Source organism: Centruroides vittatus, unplaced genomic scaffold, assembly GCF_030686945.1.
Source record: "Centruroides vittatus isolate TY-2023 unplaced genomic scaffold, ASM3068694v2 scaffold_576, whole genome shotgun sequence".
NCBI lineage: Eukaryota > Metazoa > Arthropoda > Arachnida > Scorpiones > Buthidae > Centruroides > Centruroides vittatus.
In genome coordinates, this window is record NW_027122713.1 from 3432120 (window position 1) to 3452972 (window position 20853).

A 20853-nucleotide genomic window follows, 5' to 3' on the forward strand; every position below is an offset into this window, starting at 1 on the left:
CTGTGCGATTTGTTTTGTGCAATTTTTTTTTGTGCGGTATACCAATTTGATTGAAATTCATATACCGCACAAAAAAAATCATACAAATAAAAAATCACACAAAAACAGGTTTGAGTGTACTGCATGACTCATTAGCATTGATTTTATTGAACTAGTAATTTTTAATTTATTAAAAATGTAAAATAAATAATACTTAAAATAACTGAATAACAACTGAAATAATGTTTTAAATTTACATCATCCTTTTTGTAGCTTCAATTTTATTTAAGAAAATATTTACTAGTTATAATTTAAGTTAATTACTTTACAATTGTATAGTTTGAAAGTGAATTATTTATTAGATATCATTTACTAATAGTTTACTAATGGATAGTAAAGAAATTAATTAAAAATTAGATTATTTTATAGGAATTTTTTAAATTGGAAAATACACGAATACATAGTTTTTTAATTCTTGCAGTCAATATTGAAGAAACTGACATTCCCAAACCAAAACGACAGAAGAAAAATAGACCACAACCAGTCGTCGTAATTGGAGATGCAGATCACTCTTTAGGAATTGCAGATAACAGTAAGTGTGCAAAAAAGTATTCAGAATTAAACATATTATTGAGAGTTGTCACTTCTATAGTCAGTTTAATGATATTATTATGTGAACAAGGGGTAGGAACCGGATCAGCAATGGTGATACGTTTGTTTCACGTGCGAGTGGTCACGTGTTTGAGCGGTTGGATTTGGGAGGTTGGACGTCTGAGAGACAACACGCAAAAAATAAGTGCACACTACAACTTAATTATAAAGAAATAATACCTGTTTATTTATGTAAACTATTTACATGTATACATAGGATAACAGAGAGTCCTGTTATAGCTTTTATATAGCGTCATAAACTGGATAAAGCTTATGTAACATAACATACTGGATAAGGCTGATATAGTGTAACATAATTGATTAGACTTCATACTAAGTTAACAGGTTCCTAGCTGAGATAGAGAGAGAGTTTACACATGATGTTAGATACCTTGATCGGCTTGATCGATGTCTTGAGGTCACAAAACGTCCTGATGACAGGGTGGAGAGGTTTCAGCTAGGTAGGGTAGAAGGCTTCTTGATGGTACACTTTACTGTCAAATGTTTGTTGCTAAGGTGTCTATGGTAAACAGTGATTGAAGGGACCAGCAATGGAGCACTCACATGAAAAGGAGGAGGTTGGCAGGGCTTAAAGTGACTCTCTTTTTTAGCTTTTTTTCATAGCTCCTCTCTTTTTTACCTTTTTCTGAGAAAAACTCACTTTTTTAGCTTTTTTCACTTCCCATGTGAAATTTTTTTTTTGTAAATGCGCTCAGGAGCGAAATAGCAACCAGCACTTCCCCGTATGCCTTATGGACTGTGCGCAACATGTTAAGGCACTGTCGTACACACATGTAGTGTACTACATTTATATAGACTAACAAAACAAGGAGCTTCCCAAAGCTTGATACTCTGCACATGCTGTAGGAATTTGCACGTGGGTTCTCCTTGCTTGTATCCTTGTGAAATACCGATCTCCGCAGTGCTTCGATATAATCACGCTGCATTAAGTCAAGTACACTTCTAGTTCGGCGTTAAGAGTGATTTTTATACAGCATTATTTTTAGCATTTGTATTTATTTAAGCACAGTGGACAAAAGAAAGAAATAGATTTTATTTAATACTAACAGTAGAAACTCATGTTTTAGCAACGGAAAATTGTATAGAACCCATACTTTCTGAAGTAAGTTGCTAAGCAAACTTCTTCCCAACCGCCTGCTATTCTTTAGCTTAAACGATGACATTTACTCGTTTTTGACTACCGTAGAAAAACCGAAAAAATAATTGTTGAGCAATAATAAATTTGATTTCTACTGTTATTATTAAATAAAATGTTGTAGGACACTCGTTTCAAAGCTTGTATCTTTCTAGCACTCTGTAAAATTAAAGATCGAGCAAATCTCGTGCCAGGAAATACAAGATTTTAAGCTAATATCCTAAATATTAATAACTTCTGTAGAGACAATCTTTAGACAAAGACAAAAGTTTGGTTTTAAGTGGGTGCTTATATATTTGGCATGCACCATGGTTTTCTGCATTCTAACGGTGTCCTTCATTTTCCATTTCGACAAACTATAAAACTCTTCATGCACGTGCGCATTCGAACAGCTGCGGTCAATCTGGCACCAAATTAAAAAATTAATTTGTAAATATTTAGCGTTCGAAAAACCGCTATTTTCACTTTAATCTAGCTTTTCGATATGCTTCTAGTCGAACTCAGTCAAAAAATTAATTTAATTATAATTTATTGAAGATTTTAATATTTTAATATTAGAAAGTAATTAGCATAAATTACATGGTGTCATGTCTCATCTTCGCTCCCATTCAAGTTTATTGTCCTATACATGCGCCAATGTTTGTTTTTACTTCTGCTGGGGTTTTATTTCAACCTTGACCATTTGGTTATGCAAAGTGGGGAGACGGTCATCATGTGATCGCGCACCTGACTTTTTACAAGTTTCCTTACCTTGAAAGAAACTTATACTTTTTCTTGATTTTAATTATTATTAATTAACTTTTTTGATGGATTCTTATATCGTTGTATTATCTAAAGTTGCAGATATAAATGCGTAAAACTTTATTTAAAAAATTGTTTTTCTTATATTTTAAAATTCAAAAATAAATTAAATATCGGAAATGCTAAACTATGCTATAAGTACAGCGTGTTTTACATTATCATTGCGAACAGATACAGCCAATTATTTTATAAACATATTTATTATTTCAATTTTTATAAATTTAATTTGATGCAACGTAATCAATTAATTACTGTGGCGCGTTAACACGGGCGTAGCCAGGAACGGGCATGGGTGGGCACACCCCCCCAGTTAACCTGGTGCCCCTCCCCAGAAAATTACAGCTTCTACTAGGCCCCCCATAACAACGCGTTAATTAATATGGAGGCGAGACTCGATTCAATTACTTTTTCATTTCAGACATTAATTACAGTGTTATTTTAATGTAATTTAATACATAATGTATGTTTATTATAATTAATAAATCTATATAGGAATAATATCTGTGTCTAATAAAATAAAGCAATTATAAAAATGAAAAGTGTGCGTTCCATCTCGATCTTTTGTGAGCGAAATTTCATGATTTTAATTTTTAAAAAATGAGATTTTTATTTATAATTTGTGTAATTTGATCTATAAGAGCAAAAAACTAAACTTATCAAATATCAACTCTCTGTAAATAATTTCATCATTTGCTTATTAACATCAGATTTGTTAAATTTCATGGGATTGTATTATTTTTCAACTTGAGGGTAGTAGAAAGCTTTGTATATTTTCTCCCGTGAAAGTAATAAACTCTGCCGGTTCCCCACGGTGAAGGACAACAAACTGCTAAATGTTTAATTACATTGTTTTCATAAACTCTCTTCTCTGTCAGTTGTGGGTCGAATGACTAACAAATTGTTTTATTGTATTCAGGGGAATAGATTTGGAGACTAGTATTACCAGTAATGAATGCTGTAATTTTATTTTTAATCATTTAAAAAATATTGATAAAATTACCAAATAAATGATTGGGTCACAATTACTAGTGGTATTGCTATATAACAGACGTGGGCAAATGAGACTCCGAGAGCTGCATGCGGCTCTTTTTGAATTTTATGTGGCTCTTGCTGAAAGTGTTAATTTCTGCTTTTTATTATTATTTTTACAGTTTTATTTCCACAATTTTGTGAAAATATGTTTATTAAAAAAATTCAATACTTGTTCAATATTATATAATAAAATCCAGGTACAGAACTGCAGTACAGAATAAAAAAGTACAGAACTGCGGCTCCCATGCATTTTGCAAAACCTACATTTCGGCTCCCACTGAACGTTTGCTTGCCCACCCCTGCTATATAATGAACATGCAACCCACTGATTCTGCCAGAAGTTGTTTTTTTTTCTTTAATTACATTTTTTTTATGAAGAAATCAAAAAATGTACCTTGAAATAAATGGCATTTGAAATTTGGCATGTTATATGGAAACACATTCTGGTAGTTATGTTACTATTCCATTTGCTTTGCTGTGTAATGGTGGGAATTCTGTATGGGGCACATGAAAACTTAATGCAGGCCTGTTCTGGCTTAATGCAGTCTTACTGGTCACTTTTCTGGAGTATAAACTCAGCCTAACTATTTTCATATTTAATCTTATCAGTCCACTTAATAATCAATCTAATATCATATGCAATGTTATTGATACAAAATATGTGTTCGTTTGTGTGTTTTTTTAATAACGCCTGTTTTCGTTCATTTTAACACTATTAGCTTTTTTAGCTTTTTTTCAGTGTGAACTCTCTTTTCTCACTTTTTTTTATTGCCATGACTGCTTTAAGCCCGGGTTGGCAAACTCTCGTTGTTGGTTTTGATGTTTGTTTTTTATTTCAGGGTCCTCTCCTTGATTTTGATGCCCTTTTTAGGCAATGTTAAGATTTTTGACCAATACATGAATTTTGGATGAAAGTTCTGGGTGACACATATATTTGGAAGATGTATCACCTTTGGAAAGGAAGTATATCTGGGGAAAGATGCGATCACATCTTTCCATTTTTTAAGGGGAAAATTTTTCTTTATATAATGTGAGAAATTTAAGTGTTATTCTAAATTAACTTCATATATTTTGTTGTGGTTAAATAAAATTTCCATTTCATTTGGGCTCTCACAATTATATGTACAGATGCTTCCTCCTACTTACGAACAGGTTAGGTTCCTGAGGTTTTATCATAAGTTCAAATGTTCATAAGTTGAAAAATAAGCTAGAAAAGTACATTTGTATGCAGGATAACTATGTATTGTTAGTGTTTGATCCTTCAGTATACTTAATAGAATACATTATGCTCATTTACCGCTTGCTATGGCTTAGTAACGTATGCTTCAAATGCAGTTTTTCTTCACTTAAACACACTTAGTTTTATATGTCAAGTTTAGTTTCCACAATAATAGAGCCACAGTTCTTGCATTTATTTCAACTGTTAAATTTACTATTACATTTCGGATTCATTTTTGAAGTACTAATTAGAAAAGATGATGAAAATTGCAAACAATAGCAAAAACAAAAAAACACCATTATTTCAATGTTATTTACTTTGGTACCATCTCATGAATGGTTATGGAATGTCAGAATTTGCAAAAGCGAAAAATGACAATATACAAAAGAAATAAATCCACATAAATTATTTATTACTAGCTGAAGACTGATTTTGACACAACCCCACAAGTGTCAAAAGCATTTCAGAATTCATGCAAAATTTATAGATTAGACATACAGTCAAATTGTTCATAAGTTGAATGGTAATAGGGGAGCTTCTGTATTCATAATAATGGCTGTAATTAGTTTATTAAAAAAATTATTTTTGATTCTAAACAATTGATTGCTCTTGTTAATGGCATTGTACTTGTACAACAATTAATTTTAAATGTAATAGTGTATAGGACAATAAGCATTTTATATGAGGTTTATATTTTATAAGTTACAGCAACAAAATTTTTTTGGGATTTGTAGTGAAGAAATTCTAAACTGTACATATTAAAGAACAATATAATCTACTGAATAATAATAGTCAGATTAGTTATATGTGAAGGATTTTAAGCAAGAAAAGAAGTGATGTGCACTTTGAATGTGCCATTGCATATTTCTTTATTCTTTCATCAAGTAGTAATGTTGAACAAAGATTAAATCAAAGAACCTTTTAAAGTATTCTTCAAAACTATCAATTACTTGCCAAGGAAGGAATTCTACCATCAGTTCTACCATTGGCAAACCTTGCAGTGTTGTGTCTCACTTCATTGAAAATATCGTCTTGTGTACAAAAGCATTTTCCACTCAATGGTTCTATTGTTTCAGGCTATTGTAAGGTAGAAAGTAGTGATGTAACGAATAGTATATTCCAAGGGTGGCCAACTTTTGTGTTACATAAGATCTACTTTTTATCTTAAAAATGTGTCGTGATTGACTTGTTGTCATAGGCATAGTCTAAGTGGACAGGGGGAGGTGTGAAATACATACTATGTTTATACATTGTGTTTCAGTATGAGGTGCATATCTGCGAGCTATGGGTAGATAAGCAAAATATATATTCAAAACTATTTTTATTTTTTAAATCACATATTAAGTTTTCGAGATATAAGGCTCATAAAAAAATAAATTTCCAGACCCAACTTTTGATATTTTCAGCTATGAGTTCATTCTGTACAGGCGGTACCTAAAAAAATCTTTCAAGATAGATTTTTAGTAACTTATAATATAATATAATTTTTTTTAATCGCAATGTATAAGTTGCGGTACTATGTGTTCATAAATATGAAAAAGTTGTTATAAAAATGCACAGTATAGCTCATAATTTGATTTTAAGGTTTCTTTCGCAATTTTTTTGTGGGCCAGAAAAATTTATCATGGAAGAATGATATAAGATTTTTAGATTTATTCTTTGTTAATCTATCAATCGCGGGAGTGCATGTCGTACTGAAATACCTACGTAAAAAACAACATGATTATTTAACTGGCCAAAAAACTCACATCTGGGGGAATTAAAACAACATGAGTAATTATTAAAAATATTTATTAATTCAAATTAGCTACAGATAAAGACAGATTTGGAATTTATTTTATTACCTTAATAATAATGGGAGAAATAGTAATAATATTGTTAATACCTGTACTAAAGAAAAGAAACTACTGTAGACAGTACCAAATATTCAAGCTAAATGGCTGTGTTTTTCTGAGTCGAGTCGTAACTGCATGCATACTGTTGCGTTTGCGTGTTATGTTCAGGCGTTGCATTCGGTTACAAGTGTAACACATAAAGTAAAGACATAGTGAGTGATCGATCAAAATTGGCTTCACGATCGACCGGTTGATCGAGATCGACTTGTTGGCCACCCCTAGTATATTTGACCTCAGCCGAATACCGAATATTCGGCTAGGAGTGTGGCTGAATACCGAATGTCAAATATTTGGCCAGGTGTGTGGCCGAATGGCCGCATATTCGGCCAAACTATTCGGCTTGATTAACGCACGTACGAAAATTGGTGCGCAAACCGCATTATGGCAAGGATCACGCATCCTGCTCTCTATTGGCCCGCTGTCACTACGATTTTTTCTTCCAGTAGGTCTAAATTATTTAAATTAATTAATTAAATTATAATTATTAAAGTTAATGTGAGATGGAGCCTAACATCTACCTCTAGTGCCAAATTGGTTTATAATTTATGTAATAGCTGTAAATAGTCCGATATGATTCGGCAGTTGTTCGTATTTAGATGTAAGTTATAACTTTTAAGTTATTTTATTTGCAATCGATCTTTTTAACTCTTTAATTAAACACTAAAATTTTGTTTTTACTACGTATTTGTAGACTGAATAGTACCCTAAGGATATACTTTAGTGGGGACATATGGTCTAGTTTCTCCCCAGTTGTGGAAGGCCGCGACTCCACTAGCCATAAAAGGGCCGTAAAACCCCTCACCGTAAAAGCTTTTAATCACGTGACCATGATATTTTACGCCTGAGCAGGTCGTAAAACCAACATAAAAGCGAGTTGAGCAGTGTTCAACTCGCTTTTACGTTGGTTTTACGACCTGCTCAGGCGTAAAATATCATGGTCACGTGATTAAAAGCTTTTACGGTGAGGGGTTTTACGGCCCTTTTACGGCTAGTGGAGTCGCGGCCGAACAGTCCAAATATATTATTGGGGTTTCTATTTGTGAAGTTTTGTGATATTTTCTTGCTATTGTTTTTGTCAATACTTTTAAAATTAACATGATTTCAAATGTTATCTTTTGTATATAATGAGAAATGCTCATTCTTTGCTTTATATATTAGTTACTCATCTTCTAGAAATAGATAAATAATTCTTTCATTAAATATGATAAGTTTCAATAAAACGTTTTGTAAATCATTTTAAAATATCGTAAAAAATATTAAAATATACGCGAATACGAATATAACATAATTAACTAAACAATAACATTAATGCCCGATACATTCTAACCTACACGCCATCAATGCCATAAGATATTGGGCTAGATAAAGGCTATATTATTATTTAATTACGAAATAATTTAATACTAGAGTTAGATGCTATTTCTTATTAACTTTAATAATTATAGTTTAATGTTCAGCATTAATAAAAGTTACCAAAATGATTAATTTACTGTGTTTTTGTTATTTCTTACTCCTGAATTTTGTTATTTCTTACTCCTTCTTTGAAATTTACTGAATTTCTTACTCCTGTTTTTAGGTATTTGGCCTATTCGGCCGAATACCTAAAAACAGGAGTAAGAAATTCAGTAAAAACAGGAGTATTCGGTATTCGGCCGAATAGGCCAAATACCTAAAAACAGGAGTAAGAAATTCAGTAAAAACAGGAGTATTCGGTATTCGGCCGAATAGGCCGAATACCGAATACCGGGTAGTAACCGAATATTCGTTACATCACTAGTAGAAAGGTCTGGTGAGTAGAGTGGGTTCTCTAGGAATTCTCCTCCCCAGCATTATGAAAGGTTCTTGATACTATGCTGTTTGCCATATGATATTGTGAAGCAGTTTTATATGTTTATCTGTAATTGCACTGCATAGGCTATTCTGCAGGTAGGTCTTGTATACTACATTCACAGTATTACCACATAAAACAAAATGACATAAAATAACCTCCTTAATGTTGTATGTGAAGATTATCATTAACTTTACAGGGTATGGTTTTGTTAAAACTTCTGTTTTTGCATTGATTCGGGATATTGTCACTTGGCAAACTGACATTTAAGCTTGGGCTCAATAGGCTCCGGCCTCTGTTTCAATGATGGTAATGATCCCATTTAACATATTCTGGTTGATGTTAAAGTAAGTGCTGCTTGCAGTGCTGCTAAGCGATGCTGTCAAGGGCATTGCTAAACCCGTTTTCTGGAAGCACTGTGTGCAGCGATTCTCACTGCAATCTGACTTATTTGAGGTTAAATCTGCAGCACTTGTTTCAGTTGCTTTTTTTGCTTCAAAAAAGATTCTTCCACAGTGAAAATGTGCAAACTCGGAATTCTTATATGATGCGAAAGTAAGATTATAAGAGAATGTGAATTGTGAATTGATATTCTGTTTGTACTAATTTTTCTTTTAAAATACTTGTTAGTAAAATAAAACCACATGTGACAAAACTTGTATATTTAAAATATTTTAATATTATTTAAGCTGATACACTAAATTTAAATCACTAATTTTACCTCTCAAACAAGGCATTGCATTGCAAAAATTATTTTAAAAATGTTTTGAATTAAATAATTTGCAAAACATCCTAACAGCTTCACCATGATTTGCCATTTTGGAATTGCAGTGTTTCTTTGCATGTGTTGTTAAAAGACCTTCAGTAGCAATTGCAGTTCTCTCAGCAAAAGCAGCAGAGCTGAATTTAACAACAAGCTCACTATTGTCTTTTGTTTTTGTATGGTTTCAGGTTCACACCATATGCTTAATAACATGTACTGTACTTTTTCATTTCATTCAGTTCACGCAATATCCACTATGCAACAATTTTGTGCATGTTTAGATCTAGTCATAAAATTCTACACACTATTGCCCAACTCTCCTTCTGTGACCGTTGCCTGTCTTATGCAGTGCTTTGGGTGATTATGGCTCAAGTAACATTGGGTACGAACAATCGCATGGTATGTACTGTACATTCTCATACCTGTTGAAATGCTCCTAATATTCCTGCTCACCTTGTGACAGTGTTGTATAGTAGAGTACAATTATCCAAAGCTTCATGACATTCTCTTGTAATATTTTACCATGAAGTACTTTAAGTAAGCACACCATTCTGGTCAACTAGCATTTATTCACAATTTGACACATTGACTTTTCACTCAATTTGCTTCGTATCCTTTAATGTTTACACCATAGTGAAGACATTACTAGTATGTATTGGGTTGTTTGGAAAGTAATTTCGTTTTTTCTATAGAAAAATTAAAATATTTATTTATTATAAGAATATTGAGTTTTTGAATTATATATTGACCATTTTGGTCAAATACCTGTTGTCATTGTTTCTGGTAGTTGCATGATTTCACATTCATAAAAATTTTGATCATTGTTTACAAAAAACTGATCCAAGTGATTTTTGACAGTCATTTCAAGTAGATGTCTTACAGTTAAAAAAAATTTGTATAGACCGGAACAAGTCATAATCTGAGTGTGCCTGATCTGGCGAATATGGTTGGTAAGCTATAACAGTTTCTGACAAGTTATCAAACTTGTGTGAAATTTGGCATTATCATGGTAAAACACTACACTTTGTTTGTTGATCAATTCTGGCCTTTTCTGTTTGAGTAATATCATCAATTTGTTTACTTGATGGCAGTATACTTTCGAATCAATTGTTAAATTATCTGGTAAAAGCTCAAAAAAAAATTTCTTTAAAATCCAACCATAGAGAGCATCTCTCGTTAATAACATGTGGAACCCATATATTGAGCTTTGAAACGAAACTAATTCGTTTTAAGTAATGATAAAAGGTTCAATTTAACAGATTTAATCTCTTAGTGATTTTACGTGTTGTTATATTATACGGCAGATTGCTTCAATCAGTACCTTTTTGTTTTCATTGGCTTCAAATGGCCATCCAGAATGTGGTGTATCTTCGATTATTAAAATTGCCAGAACGCAATTTTGTAAACCAGTTTTGGCACTGTCTTTCTCTCAACACATCTTCTCCAAACATGTACCACAATTTGTTTCTTGTTTGAACAGCATTTTGGTTTTTTAGTTATAAAAAAGCAAAATATGCCGAAAATTATGCTTTTGATTTTCCATCTTTGATGGGTCACCGAAAAAAAAACAATTGTACAGAATGAAACAAAATTTTTCACAAATAAGCCTTAAAATGTCAGCTGTCGAAGTATATAATGAAAATGTGGTTTAAAATAAAATTGGCTGGTAAAAATACATCTAATTCCTCTAATAATAAAAAAACGAAATTACTTTTCGAACAACCCAATAGTAATGGCATTAGGTACAAAAGGCAATTTTCACTCAATAACATGTTTTAAAATTTGTATATACACATATAATAATGAAAAGAATGTAATCAAGTGTTAATTCCAGGCTGTTAAAAGCAAATATTTTTGAAGTATAGTATTATAGATATAATTTGATTATCACATACTGATGTTCATATATGTAAATTCATTGATAAAGTTTATTGTTTGAATATAAATTTTTACTTTCGATTTTGCAGTTCACAAGTCGAAGAAAGCCGAAGATGAAGAGAAAGCAACAGACGATTTTCATTTTGAAAAGTTCAAAAAACAATTTAGAAGATATTAAAAAAAATCTTCATTATATTCATCATTGTCATCATCATGTTTAACTGTAAATATTGTATAAAATACTTTATAATTTTTGATAATGTCAAGCATTTTTTGTCTTTTAATAATTGCAAGACTTAGCTTTAATCAATTCACATTATAATTTAATGAAAATTTGGAGGTATTAAAATATTTATTGCGGTCTCAAATCTCTTGTTTTCATTAAATAATTTTATTTTAAAATTTCTACCTTGATAAAGTACTTGAATCTATAAACAAATGTTTTCTATATTCGTAATTCATTATGCTTATTTGAATTATTAATGATTAACAATGGATAAAGTTATTAAGGTATTTCTATATAACTCCCGTGCCTTTGTCGAAATTTCAGAAATTTTGCGGGGAAGTTTGCCTATTAGGGGCATTGATGCTACTAAATTTTGGCAGTTAAAAGCCGAGGAGGTCGTATGTATCTCCAGTAGGGCAGGACTTAACAATTTACAGTTTATGAATACAGTTTAATTAAATAAAAATTAGAATCTACTTTCCTGTATATTTAAACACTGTACCATTTAAAATATAAAACCTCTTATAAAATTATATTTAACAAAGTACTCTATGATTAGCATTCTTTTAAGTTAGGTATTGATGTCATGACAAATGTTTACGGTGATATATTTAGAGCTGTATGCTCATCTAATAACTCAGAGTAATTGATACTCAATCTGGAATAGAAATTATATAACTCGTAAATTCTTAATTTAGAATTGTTGCTACTGTATTTTCTATCTGATAGATTGATACTGTATAATGTACCGAAATGGTAGGGCCTATTCACACTTCTGTAATGTAATAATTTTAAAATGACCAATTGTATTATTTACTTACACAATTGATTAATTGACGAAGAAATTTCATCATCAGAATGAACATTTCTTTTATGTTCTTTTATTTTATTTAGGAATATAAATACAGTAGAGCGTCGTTTATTCGAAAGCCGATCAACCGAAACGTCGGTTAACCGAAAGCTTACCAGTCGGATTGTGTCGTGCTGAATCGAACGTTTTTGATACTAGATTAACGTCTAAAGTATATTTTTTTGTTTTTATATTTTTGAATATATTTATTTTGTTTGTACAAAATAAATAATTTTTAACGATACAATAGCCACGATTATATTTTATAAAAATTTTCTTTAGGCTTAAAATCGACGAAAATTCAACGCGAAGCGACACGCAACGGAGAAAAATTTCAACGTGGGTTAGGTTAATAATTTTTTCGTACATAATCGGTTATCCGAACAACCCCAGTCCCCAATTGATTCGGATAAACGACGCTCTACTGTAATTGCTTCAAATGCTACTTCATTATCGAAAAATCCAAAATTACATTTATTTTTACGGAAAAAAGTTACTCGTGTTACCTTTTGTTGTCTACTTAAGTTTAGATTTGTTTTGGATTTTTTTTTTAACTTTCGCATTTAAACATTTTAGTTTTACTTCGTTTTTTTTCATTTTGTGATGATATCAATTTTCCTACGTATAAATAATTAGAAAATATTTGGAATTTTGTATTTGTATATATTTAATATTGATAACAAGAAAGTTTATTCGACTCACATTAAAGTCTTGTATTTTTTCATTTGTGAAAAACACAACTAAATCTTAAATTTTGTGAAAAGAATTCCTATTTAGAAATTTCAAATATGCTTAAATTACCTAGAACTTACTTTACTACTAGATTACTATGGTTATTAATTTACTACTAGATACTAGGCCTAACTTAGATAACTAATTAATACCAATTATTGATTCTGCCCAATATGTAGTGTGAATTATGTTAGGTAACAGTAGTGTTGCCAATTTAGCGATGGCGATTTTTCTAGAGTTTTTTTTTAGTAAATTTAGCTACATTTTAGAGATTTTTTAACGAAATCAAAACATTTCATAAAACTATTAAAATTTAATAAATTCATATATATTATCTTTAATGTGCAATAATTATGTGCATAAGTCGGAAATCTTATTTTTAATAAGTAGCAACACTAATCAGAGCTCAAGTTTTGTTATCATGACCAAATATGGTAAACATTTGTAAAGGGGACGGAGCTTAATGGGCATTATCGTCGCGACCAACAGTAGCAGGTCCAATCCTGATTCAAATAGTTTGTCAATTTTCTTAAAGTTTGATAGTGATTTTGATAGAAATTTGGGAATTCTTATAAGTCACCTATCCCGCATCGTGAGTAACCAAGTACTGTAATATAGTGTCATTTTGTGATAATATTATTTACTATTATTTATTGGTATTTCAATTTATTATTTATTACCCTGATATCAGTGAAAATGCCAAATGAAAGAAAATACACTCAAAAATTTCGAATAGAATGGCTACGTGACGATAGGTATAAAAACTGGTTGCGGGAAATAAAAGGAGAAAATACAAAGTGTCGCTGTAAATATTGTAACTGCATTTTGATAGCAAAAGTAAGTGATTTAGAAAAGCATAGGAAAACTCAAAAACATATAAAAGCCGAGCCATCGTTTAATATTCAGCGGAGTAGTGAGACTCGTTGGATGTCAATTCAGACCGCTATTGATAGAATTTTGAAACAATGGAATGATTTAAAGGCAAATTTTAATTTGGCCAGAACAAACGAAAGATGTTACACGGCAGAAATTTTGTTCTCAATGTTTGATGATCAAAAAATTTCTTATTTCTTAAACCTGTACTTGATGAAATTCAGAGATTAAATAAAATATTTGAATCTGAGAATACGAAGTTGCAACTAGATCCTACGAAGTTGCAACAGGACTTGCTAAATTTAATAGAATCTTGTTGTTCTAAGATTGTTATTCCAGGAACAAAAATAACAAATGATGTAGTGATTGAAAACCATTTAGCACTCAATCCATATTTGGGTTATTAGTTTGAAACTGAAATAAACAATTCTGTACTGTTAGATGAAGAAAAGAAAAATATTCGTAGTCGCTGCATTGCCTTCCTTTTGCCTCTTATAAAACAACTTCGGCAAAGGTTACCTGACAATATATCAATGTTGAAAACCATGACGTCACTAAGTATTGACCATTGTCTCAACCCAATTAAAAGTGGTATAATAAACCTTGCGAAAATGTTTTTCACTGATGATGCAGTATTAACTCGCATTGACTTTCAATGGAGGAAAATCCCTACAATCCAGTGATAAGAAACTTCCAGCACGATAAACCTGTGGATGGAGGTAGCTCAATACCGAGATGCTGCCAGAAAAAATCCCTTTCAAGACTTGGTCAATTTTGTTCTAAAAATTCTTTTATTACCTCACTCAAACGCAGAAGTAGAGCGTTTATTTAGTCAGATGAATATTGTTAAGACCAAACTGCGGAATAGATTGAATATTATTTCACTCAGTAGCATATTAACGATTAGATATGGTTTGAAAAGATTAGGGAAATGCAGCTATGATTATGAATTGCCAGCAGATGTCATTCGAAAAATAGGCACTTTAAAATCATATCAACATTTACAGTTTAAAGCAGGACCATCTTTTGAACACAATGAAAAAATTGAAGAAAAAATGGAATTTAGCGACAAATGGACTTTTTCAATAAAGTAAAAATAGATTAATTAAAGGTTGATTTTTATTTTTTGTTTACCTATTTTTTTAGAGAATTTTGAAAATTTTTCAGCCATTTTTAGAGTTTTTTTTGTTTGCTTTTAGCTACTTTTATTTTTTTTCAGTTGGCAACCCTAGGTAGCAGTCGATAATGGCGTTTGCTACGTCTAGTATGGCGAGTAGACGATCGGCCTAAACTTCTTCACTTTTTCTGTTTGTGGTTAAAATTATGACGTATTTTATTAAAATAATGATTATTTAAGCATTTGTGAATAATAATATAAAAAAACCAGACGATTTTAATCCAGAAATTATTTAGGCCTAATTATTCAATTTTTTAGCAAGTGATGTGAAATGCCTATAGAATTTACATATATTTGTCTTCATAATAGCTTATCTTAAGTTTGTTCTTCCACAATATCTTCCACCATCAACAGCGTAATACGTTTGTAAATTTTCTAAAAATTAATTTTTCGAGCTGCTTTCGAATTTACATAAGCCACTACTTCCCTGGATAAAAGTATGAGGTAGTCCTATCGTCCGATCGTACGGTAGAATTAAAAATAATTATTTAGTGTTATTAAACATCCTCTAAATACTTTTAAACAGTTTAATTTGTTTATTTACCTTTGCTGGTAACACTCGATGTTAAATGTATCCACCAATGTTCCAACAACTTTCCCGTGAGTCAATGCGCGAGGTTCACTGAGTCACGTGATGTTGTGGACAAGCGCCGCAAGGTCTTTTACTTGGACTTAAACCGTCAAATGCTGTTTGCCGTACAAGTTTAACGTTTGTACTTGCGCCTCAACCTCTCTAATAACTAGTGACGTTAAACACTTGGCAGCCTGCTGGCGGCTCCCCTCCGGGAGGAGTCCGTTCAATATCCTAGAATATAAGGTTACCTCATACAGCCGGATTGCCAGATTCCGGATATACGTCATCCGTAGTCGAACGACCGCTTCACAACAGTTTTTTTTTTTTTTAACTCTTTCCGCCCTGTGGGCACTAAGAGGGCCTCTTTTAGTAGGCCCATTATGGGTTCGGCCAGGCCCACAATGGGGCGACCGGGTGGTGAGGGACGGGGCCCGACATATCCGAACGGACCACCCCCGAAAAATTCCTCGAGATTTCTCGACCAGTTCGGACTCGATCCTGGGTCCCCCAGAGCGGTAGGCTGCCACCTTGACCGCTCGGCCATTCGGCCACAAGATGACTGTACTAGCAACTATGGTGCCGTCTTCATGAGAGCATTAAAAAAGTATAGTAACTTAAAAATTATAACAACTTTTTTATTTTTCGTCTCCGGTCCAAAAATAGGGTACCGTTGAACTCGTCTCGGTCCCCTGAGTTCAAATATATAATCAAAGTCCTGAAATTCCATAGGTGGTAATATATAGTACACCCATATTTTTTACTAAAATATTTTAAAATACTAAGAATAGTTTTTTGCGTGTATAAAAATAGTATCTGCACTATGAAATGACCATTACAAATAATAAGCTGGCCCATAACAGGATGGTAATACTTTTAAGATAACTTGAGATGTAAAAACAAAACATTGTATTACAGCCCGTAAAGAAATTATAAACTCAAGTGAAAATTTTCTGTGTTTTAATTTCTTTTCATCCACAGTCAATTGTTGCTATATGAGATGATTTTAATTAGTCTTAAGAATATATAATGAAATAAACAAGTCTTTGTATTGTATCATTTTAATAAACAATCAAAAATTTGAATTGTTATAATTTTTTGTTGTAAACAATTTATAAACTCAAGGGTGATTTAGTAAGTTTTTAATACTTTGTGGACCCTCCCTTGTTTTCAGATTACCTCCACAGCTCGTTTAGGCATTGAATCAAGCGGGTTTTGAATTTCACTTAGTTTAATTTTGTCCCAGGCATTATACAATGCAACTGTAAGCTCATCGGATGTGTTGTATTGTTTTCCATGGCGATAAACTAATGCCACAAGTTGACTCCAAAGGTTTTCAATGGAATTAAGGTCTAGACTATGTGTTGGCCAAACCATCACTTCAATTTTTTCACGTGAAAACCACTTTGTAGTACTGGCTGACTTGTGAACAGATGCATTGTCCCGTTGATAGATCCAGTCTTGACCACCAATGAGAGGACCAAATGGGATTAGATGTTCATATAACATAGCTTGGGGCCCTATTCTGGTCATCGTCTCTCGTCTTTCCCAAGCCGGTCGCTGATTGGCTAATCATTTGTTTACGTCTCGAGAGATCGTCGCGTCTCTCTAAACGCGATTCTGGACAACTTTTTCTCTTTTCGCTTCTCTCTTCTATCAGAGACGAGCGGATAGCTGTCTTTCAGCCGGTCTTTCGTCTTTCGCCTCGATTTCGTTATATCCAATATGGACGACTCCATGCTACTCGTGCTATACGATCGTATCACAAAACGTTCCCTATCTCGAGAAAGAGTATTTCGCGATAGAGATAACGCTTTTGAATTAGATGATGACGAATTTCGTTCAAGATTTCGTCTAACGAAAGAAGCTACCGCGTGGCTGTGCAACGAATTGCGGGATGATTTAGTCCGGAGAAAGTCACGGACCGTAATTCCACCAGAAGTTCAGTTATTGATAACGTTACAATTTTTTGCTTCTGGTGGATTTCAAAGAAATGTCGGTGATCACTGCCAACTTAAAGTTGCCCAGTCGACAGTGTCCCGAATTATGCCATCTGTAGTCAACAGTATCATCCGCCGATTGGGACACAAAATTTCTTTTCCTAGGAGTAGAGAACAACAATTGGATGTGTCGTCTGGATTTTTTATCATCAGTCAAATGCCAGGAGTTGTGGGTGAGTAAATTGTTTTTATTTGTTCATTAGAATATAATATAGTATGTAATTACTTTTATTTTTTTAAATAGCTGTTACAATTTATAATTTTAAAATTAGTGTATAAAATGATAAAGTTTCTTATTTAATTATATGATGATTTTTACTATTTCTTTACTTATTGCAGGAGCTATTGATTGCACTCATATTGCAATCAAGGCACCTCCAGCCTCCAAATATAATGAGGAGTCATTTATCAATAGAAAAGGATTTCATTCTATTAATGTTCAAGTTGTAAGTATTTATACAAATTAACCATCTAACTATAAATAAAATTAATGTCTTTAATAAAGTGGTATCTTTAACACGTTGACTGCCACGTGACTTTTTAGGATTCTGTTGTAAAACGCCAACTTAATTTAATTATATTATATTATTAAAAACTCTAATCAGAGTATATAGTAATAATCAAATAGCATATAAAATGTGTTTTTCTTAAAATAAAGGTATTACGAATTATCTCGTAGTTGGCTTATGTAACAGAAAGCTCTTCGCTAAAGCCAAACTACGAGTTAATTCGTGCACAGACACGATTCGTCCTGTCACTTCGCTACAGCCAATCGGAGATGTGCGTCTAAATTCATTAGTAATAAATCGGATATAGAGGCGAGCACATCACATTTACGTCTTTTTTGAGAGTGTTATTTTTTATTTATTTTTATAATCAAATTATAAATATCCCAAAATGGATAAGAAAAGACCACTGACTAAAAAACAACTTGATTACTACACTAATCTAAGTGATTCAGAATCTGACAAAATTTTTGGTGAGGATGGGGGAGTTTATTTGGCAGCGAAATGGTCCTGTTACTGTATGTAAATGGAAAGACAAACGAGAAGTCCTTACCATTTCAAACATGCACGTTGTTGAAATGGTAGAGGTGTTCAATCGCAATGGAAAATGTTCGACGAAACCGAATATAATTCGAGATTATAATCATGGAACGTCTGGCATTGACGATCAGATCAAATGCTATCGTACTACACAGCTCTAAGAAAGACTATTAGATGGCTCAAAAAGGTTGCATTACATATTATAGAAATATATATACATAATGCACACAAACTCTTTCAAAAAGCAACTTCTTCTAAAATAAAACTTATGCTTCTCTATAAGCTAACTTATGCTTCTCTTTTTCTCTAAAATAAAACTTATGCTTCTCATTATGACGAATGCTTCTCTAAACTAAAAGTTTAGAGAAGCATTCGTCAAAGCGTTGATTGGAGAAGAGATTCAACCAGTTTCAAAAAAAATTAAATTGCAGAAGCTTCACTATTTACAGAGTATCCCATCTACTCAGAAAAAACAACATCCGACAAAGCCATGTCGAATTTGTACCAAAGCTAAAAAACGCCGAGAAACGCGTTATTTCTGTCCAATCTGTCTTGAGAAGCCAGCCCTTTGCGTAGAAGATTGTTTTAAAAATTATCACAAACTATAAAAATATCGTTTTGCTTTTGATTTTGAATAAACATTTTATAATATTTTCTGTTCGTTTAAATTTATATTTTTGTTTTATAAATTATCACAAACAATAAAAATATTGTTTTGCTTTTGATTTTGAATAAACTTTTTATGATTATATTTTCTGTTCATTAATTAATAAATGTTCTGTTCATGTAAGCCAAACTTGATTTTTTGTTCTTGCCCCTGAAGCTATCTATTCATATTTACACTGATATACTACGAATTACATCGTAGCTGCACAAATATGGCAAGGAAACAAACTACGATATAACTCGTAGGTGGCGTCCTAGGCAGAAACGGTAACTACGAGTCATCTCGTAGATGGCAGTCAACGTGTTAAATTTATATGTCAAATCACTCATTTCACTATCAATATTACTTGAATACAAGATATTACAATTGAATAATAGTTGTTTACAAAACTAAAATTATGCTTTTAGGTGTGTGATTCTCAGTTGAGAATATTGAATATTAACCCATTGTATCTGGGGCGCACGCATGATGCTTTTATCTGGCGAAATTCCACTCTGCGGGAACATTTTGAAGATAGAGTAATAGGAAGAGGATTATGGTTGCTTGGTAAGCATATATTTCACAGACATATTGTCTTTTGAAGTATTTCGGTGTCATGTAATACCAAACTAAAACAAAAATGTAAAGACATTATTTTCTTATTAATTTGGTATGAAAAAGTAAATACCATTCTCTAAATTATGTTTACAGGAGACAGTGCTTATCCTTTAGAAACATGGCTGCTTACACCTGTAGGTAATCCATCAACAGCTGCAGAATTAAATTACAATGCAGCTCACAGAAAAGCCAGAAACACCATTGAAAGATGTTTTGGTGTTTTAAAGCAGAGGTAAGAGAAATTCTCACATTTTTCTTACTAACAATTTACTAATTTTACAAAATTAAATATTAAAATTATTATTTTTAATTATTAGATTCAGATGCCTTGACTTGAAGTCAGCTGGAGGATTACAATATGTTCCAGAAAAATCAGCAAAAATAGTGATGGCTTGTGCTATTTTACATAACATTTGTGTAGCATTTAACATTCCTACAGAAGAAATCTGTGGAAATGATGATGATGATGATGATGATAGCATAAATGAAATGGAACATTCTGCAAATCAGAATGCTGTAAATGTCAGGCAACAGTTAATATTACAGAGATTCTGTTAAAATAAACATGAATGAAAAAAGTGAATTAATTTTGTTTCCAGTCTTTATTCTTTAGAGACTAAATAAATAAGTAAACACACTAAGTTATTATTTAGAAATATTTATTTATTATTTATTTCATTTCTAAGTACATTATAAAATAAAAAAAGAGACAAAAATTGTTTAAATTGGCTAGCAGTACGAACACATCACGCAAACTGAAAAAAGAAGACACACATGTAAATATAAAAATATTGTTTACTCAATAAATTTTTTAAAAAGTATTAAAATGTTAAACAATTATATAAAATAAATACCCTTTGCAGAGTTTGCAAGATTTCTTTGAGAATCATATTTTTCTCTTCCATTATATTA

At 31.9% G+C, this 20853-nt stretch overlaps 2 protein-coding genes across 2 annotated transcripts in view; both read left to right on the forward strand.

Annotated features, from left to right (window-relative positions):
• Positions 1 to 11600, forward strand: part of LOC136989471 (splicing factor C9orf78) — a 32285-nt gene extending 20685 nt beyond the window's left edge. The window contains exons 9-10 of the mRNA XM_067287625.1: positions 461 to 571; positions 11292 to 11600. Coding sequence (XP_067143726.1) covers positions 461 to 571; positions 11292 to 11380 — 200 coding nt within the window. The 3' untranslated portion in view covers positions 11381 to 11600. The remainder of the gene's footprint in view (positions 1 to 460; positions 572 to 11291) is intronic.
• Positions 11601 to 17356: 5756 nt separating this feature from the next.
• On the forward strand, positions 17357 to 20499 carry LOC136989461 (putative nuclease HARBI1). Its single transcript, XM_067287614.1, has 5 exons — positions 17357 to 17804; positions 17971 to 18077; positions 19752 to 19890; positions 20035 to 20173; positions 20259 to 20499. The coding sequence occupies exons 1-5, from the start codon at positions 17357 to 17359 to the stop codon at positions 20497 to 20499; spliced, it is 1074 nt and encodes a 357-aa protein (XP_067143715.1).
• Positions 20500 to 20853: the final 354 nt, after the last annotated feature.

What these genes read in the sequence shown, in the direction of transcription:
- LOC136989461 (XM_067287614.1), top strand. Translation starts at nt 17,357, where the DNA reads ATGGACGACTCCATGCTACTCGTGCTATACGATCGTATCACAAAACGT. An exon ending in ATTCTATTAATGTTCAAGTT is followed by an intron (nt 18,078 to 19,751) that starts GTAAGTATTTAT and finishes TTATGCTTTTAG; the next exon opens with GTGTGTGATTCTCAGTTGAG. An exon ending in TTTGGTGTTTTAAAGCAGAG is followed by an intron (nt 20,174 to 20,258) that starts GTAAGAGAAATT and finishes TTTAATTATTAG; the next exon opens with ATTCAGATGCCTTGACTTGA.